This window comes from Dioscorea cayenensis, unplaced genomic scaffold (genome assembly GCF_009730915.1).
Source record: "Dioscorea cayenensis subsp. rotundata cultivar TDr96_F1 unplaced genomic scaffold, TDr96_F1_v2_PseudoChromosome.rev07_lg8_w22 25.fasta BLBR01001757.1, whole genome shotgun sequence".
Taxonomy (NCBI): domain Eukaryota; kingdom Viridiplantae; phylum Streptophyta; class Magnoliopsida; order Dioscoreales; family Dioscoreaceae; genus Dioscorea; species Dioscorea cayenensis.
Genome location: NW_024088148.1, coordinates 44425 through 49568, shown reverse-complemented (window position 1 = coordinate 49568; position 5144 = coordinate 44425). Strand labels below are relative to the sequence as shown.

At 37.4% G+C, this 5144-nt stretch overlaps 1 protein-coding gene across 2 annotated transcripts; it reads left to right on the top strand.

Annotated features, from left to right (window-relative positions):
• LOC120256963 (trihelix transcription factor ASIL2-like) lies at positions 1 to 4712 on the top strand. Of its 2 annotated transcripts, none has more exons than XM_039264619.1 (2): positions 1 to 1153; positions 1515 to 1687. In XM_039264619.1, exon 1 carries the CDS (start codon positions 318 to 320, stop codon positions 1146 to 1148), a length of 831 nt encoding a protein of 276 aa, XP_039120553.1. In that variant the 5' UTR covers positions 1 to 317; the 3' UTR covers positions 1149 to 1153; positions 1515 to 1687. The 2 variants fall into 2 exon arrangements, with proteins under 2 accessions (XP_039120553.1, XP_039120552.1); XM_039264618.1 differs by lacking the exon at positions 1515 to 1687 and adding an exon at positions 4486 to 4712 and having other exon boundaries at positions 2 to 1153.
• The last annotated feature ends 432 nt before the right edge of the window (positions 4713 to 5144 follow it).

Sequence of the window (5144 nt, the reverse complement as noted above, 5' to 3'; positions counted from 1 at the left end):
ATAAACAAATCTACGCTATGAAAATAATAATGATAATAAAAAATTATTATTATAACTGTGGAGATTGGAATATTCAGCGTTTCACAGTTCCGTTCGTCAACAAAAAAACGAACGGCGGCGATGCGCCTGCCGACTTCCCGATCCGACACTCCGCGCACGCATGACGCCATCACATCGCCGCACACGCGCCAATCCGGCGCTCCCTCTCTCCTTTACAATCCCATTCTTCTCTACCATTACCCTTCGTGTTAGGGTTAGGGTTAGGGTTAGGCCTAGGATTAGCGTTTCCAACTACCCCTTCTTCCTTCTCACACCTTATGGCCGCCATGGATGAACGCCCCCGACCTCCCAACCCCGCCTTGCCCTACCGTGAAGACTGCTGGAGCGAAGACGCCACCGAAGCCCTCGTCGAAGCATGGGGTACCCGCTACCTCGAACTCAATCGCGGCAATCTCCGCCAGAAGGATTGGCAGGAAGTCGCCGATGCTGTCAATGGCCGGCCTGGCGCTTCCCGTCGTTCACACCGCACTGATGTTCAATGCAAGAACCGGATCGATACTCTTAAGAGGAAGTACAAGTCGGAGAAGGCCCGTGTTGCCTCCGGCGCCGTTGCTAGCCAATGGCCCTTTTACTCCCGCCTTGATGATCTAATCGGATCCATCACTCCCGCCAAGAGACCGGCTCCGTCGCCTTCGCTGCCTGTCGCCTTGCCCCTGCCGTGGCGTCCTACGAGTTCCCCACTGCCTGTTGCTGCTGCAACTGTGTCGAAACGCCCCGCCGTAGCGATCCCCTTGGATGATTCGATCTTTCAGAGAAGCTACATGGCAGCGGCAGCGGCAGCGGCCAAGGAGGAGGTGGAGGAGGAGATCGAGGAAGAGGAGTCTTCTAGATCTTCGAGATCTTGTAAGAGGAAATTGGGGAGAGGGCTTACGAGGTGCATTGGAGGGGGTAATGGGATTCAAGAGGTTGTCAGGGCTATAGAAATGTTTGGAGAGATCTATGAGAGAGTGGAGGAGGCAAAGCATCAACATTTGATTGAGATGGAGAAGCAAAGAATGGAGTTCGCCAAGTGGTTGGAGGTACAGAGGATGCAACTGTTTGCTGATTGCCAGATCCAGTTTGCTAAGGTCAAACGCCATGGGAGCTGATGCTGGTGAGCTTCCATCTTTTATTTTTCAGTATATATTTGAATCTTGATTACTTGTAGAATCATCATATGTTCTTGGTATATAGCCACGAGCATCTTTTAATTTTGATTTCCTTCGGAATTTGATTCATATATGCAAAGTTTTCTTTCTTTCTTTGTTTTTTTTTTCATTGAATGCATTTCCGCATCCAAGTTTTAAGAGTTTATCTTGAAGTATTATTATAAGCATATTCTCTTGTTTTTTTTCTTCTTCTCTTTTTTCTTTTTCCCTTTTTTGGTAAGCAAATTTAGATTCTGTTTTTGATATTTGGATTGTAACGCTAATTTATTTTTTTATTTTAATAAGACTTATTTGATTTTGGTATAGATTTGCAAGCTTGGGAGCCTATGAGCTTGTTGTATTCATTAGCATGTTAATAAACTCTGAAGCAATTAAGTCTTCCAACCTACCGGTATTGACCCTTTATTGCAAACTCTCTGTACTTTAAAGCTTTTAGGTAAGGTAGCCTGTGCTTGGATTTCAGCCACATATTCTTAATATTTAATTCTATATCTTTGTAGTATGGATTCTAAGGTAATTCCGAAGTGACATCCTCATTTTCCCCCTTATTCAAATGTGGTTCATTAAGAATTAATACTTTTATTCTAGTTTCATTTGTTTTGGAAAAATACAGAGCAAAAGCAGCTTGTTTTAACGATCAGTGATTCTTGATGCTTTTGGTTTCTTGATTTGAAAACTATAAATCTATTCTTCTTCTGATAAGGTACTTGTTTGTTAGTTATGCAAGCCTGTTCAGCACCTATTTAAATTTCTTGATTTCTTCATCTATTCGATTCATTCTAATTTATTTATTTATTTATACCAAGCTTCTAATATGCATCACCAATGAGGCCATGCGGTTAGTTTTGTGCTTTGTTATTATGTGTCCCAGATAATGTGTGGATTGTAGCAAATGTCTATAACAGCACTGCTAGGAATACTAATAAGTCCTATGTGTTATTGTAACTGTATCAATTTATTTATGACTGAACTAGAAACCACAATTGATGAAATGGGGAAGATGGTTGAGAGCAGGGTTTGATGGTGATGGTACATGCAAATCAATGTAGTTTGATATTTTGTAATAATGCGCATGATTTATTGCTTAAAATTTTGGAGAAAAGAGGGACATATTGATACATCTTAGTTAATCACATGCGTAAGTATACTATGACAATTTTAAAAGATTAAGTTGAAGATTCAATTATTTTCGCAAAAGCTTTGTATGATTGGTTTGTGTAATGAGTTGAATTTGTCATCATACTTAAAGGATGAGTTGTGGCTGAGATGAGAATGTTGAAATTGATATTAGGTGTGCCCAAGAAGAATTGATTAATGAATGAATTTATTCGAAATGGATCGGGAGTGGCATCTATTTCTTACAAGTTAAGAGAGAATTGATTAAGATGATATGGCTATGTCCTTAGATGATTAGTAGATGCACTATAAGATAGGTGGAAGCTTTTCAGGTGGAAGATTGTAGAAGATGAATATTAGTCCTAAGAAGTGTTTACCGGAAATTTTACGAAATGATATACCTAAGCTAGGTGTATCTCGTCCATTGATAGAACAAGGTGAAATGGTGGAAGGAAAGGATTCATGTAGCTCAGCCCAAATAGTTGGGACTAACTTGTGTATATGATGGACTTATGTTGATTGCCTTCATTATATTTTACTTGAAGTGATAGAAAGCGATAAAGATATTTCATGTTGGCATTGTATGTGCTCAAATGGCATATCTGAAGCTGAAGTAGTGTGCTTCAAGTAGTATCCAGAGGGATTGAATATTGCATGATGCAAGCTTTTGCAAATGTCATGTCTGAAGCTGTAATGTGATTCAAGTAATATATAGAGAGATTGAATATTGCATGATGCAAGCTTTTGCAAATGGCATGGTTGGCCTGTGATGCTTTTAGGCTTGTAGTAAATTGATGCAAATCATGGTTTTTAGTAGATTTTCACACTTTTAAAGTAGGCTGATGCTTGGATAGACTAAATGACTTCTGAAAGCATAAAAGATTTTCTAATAATATATGTATATATAAACATGGAGATTATTTACCAACATTTAACTCTTTAGAGGATAACAACTTTCTAATTATATAGTCCCATTGTACCATTATATGGTTAACTTCCCTTACAAAGTCATTTTGAATGGAAGAAAACTAGAGTTTTTTTTTTTAGTGGTTTAACATTTTAAATAAAATTTTATGTAAAAGAACTGAAATATATATATATATATATATGTAATGAATAGTAGAATTAATGATGAAAAATGCCTAGTTAAGCAGCATGTGTTGTAGAAGTCAATGAAAACAACTTTACAGTTGTTTGCTTGTGACCAATGTGTGATGGAAAGGCTATTAGAGTGATGTGTACAAAACCAATGAAACTAGAATTCAATCATGGCAAGAGATGCCAACCCATTGCCTTTGTTCAAGAAAGGTGGGGATAAGCTTAATCTCAACATATTTCTCTTATGTAGGAAGATTGTGAGAAGCTTGAAGTCAATTTGTTCTTCTTAGTTAGGAATGTCATCAAAAGCCTTCGAGGCCTGGTAACACTTGATTGTTACAGGACCCATTGCACATGTTTTGGTGGCAATGAAGCTCTCATTAGAGTTGAGTCTTGTTATATACATTACTTGTGTAAATCTAGAAGATAACACTAGGGATGTGCTCAGCTTTTAAGTCGAGAGAATTAATGCAAGAGTATTCATTTTTTTCAAGGGAAATAATGGTGTTGGTCTGACCTACATTTGATGCTTTGTTAGAGATAGAAAATTTGTGGTTCATGTAGGAATGAAGGCATTGTGATCAAATAAAGCAACGACAAACAAAGAAGAAAATGATTATAATTTAATATATTCATATAAAATAAAGGTTTACAATAATCTTCCACACTCTTGAGCTAGCTAGATTCATGCTTGCATAGACAGATGACTCCAAACATAACAGACTTCTAATTTTGAAACAATTCAATTGATAACACCACCTAGGTAGATGAGCATGAGTCCGGCTAACACTAATGAGACTAATTGCAGCAGAACTTCAGAACTATGACTATGTAACAATGACCCAAAAGAAAATGTCAACAATGAGTCAATGACTCAATGAGAAAAAGAAAAGGTTCAAGTTATCGATCTCTACTCTTAGGAATCGACTTAATGCGTGTGATTTTTTAAATTTGAACTTGCAAGTAAAGCTGAGAGGCCTATAATTTGATAAGATACTCTACATGCACTTTTTAGAGATAAATTAAGTCTTTGTGAACAAATGTTTGCTTGCCTGAATTACAGATTGATTATGTGATGATCGGCCTACAAGGCAATCCTCCAAAGAAAATATAGTTGTTGAATTTTTACCACATGGCTCCCACCCGTTTGAATTCTACGTACATTATATATTGATGTTGTGCTGCCTGTATACAGCAAGGATCTGGATCTGTTACTTCATTTGAAGTCTGTATTGGGACAAAGATTCTGTAATGTCAAAGTTTTATTGTTTAAATGTTTTATTTTCATTTCATGTGCTCATCATCAACCTGTTGTTTTAGAAAGTTTCACCAAGTTTTGAAACTGACTGTTTTTGTTTTAATGTACCTCAAAAAGCTAGACCTAACTCTGTGTGTTTGTTTAAATGGATTACAAATCATACTTTCTCAATTTTGGAGCTCAACCATAATGTTTAATGTTTTAATGCTGGAATCAAGTTTTAGCCTGGCGTACATAATCTACTTTCCTGCTTAAAAGTAGTGAGAGGCATCTTTGACATGATAATAAGACCTTTTTTCCTTGTTAATGAGGTAGTCGTCATGTGCGGTGATCACTGGCTCAATTAAAAAATGGACATTAAGAAGACCACTCCAGACCCTCCTTCTTGATGATATAAAGCAACCTCATGAATGATCATTTAACATAATGCCAAGGCTTGAATATGACTCGGTTGAGAATTTAAA

Coding starts and splice junctions, on each gene's coding strand:
- LOC120256963 (XM_039264618.1), top strand. CDS start 318: ATGGCCGCCATGGATGAACGCCCCCGACCTCCCAACCCCGCCTTGCCC.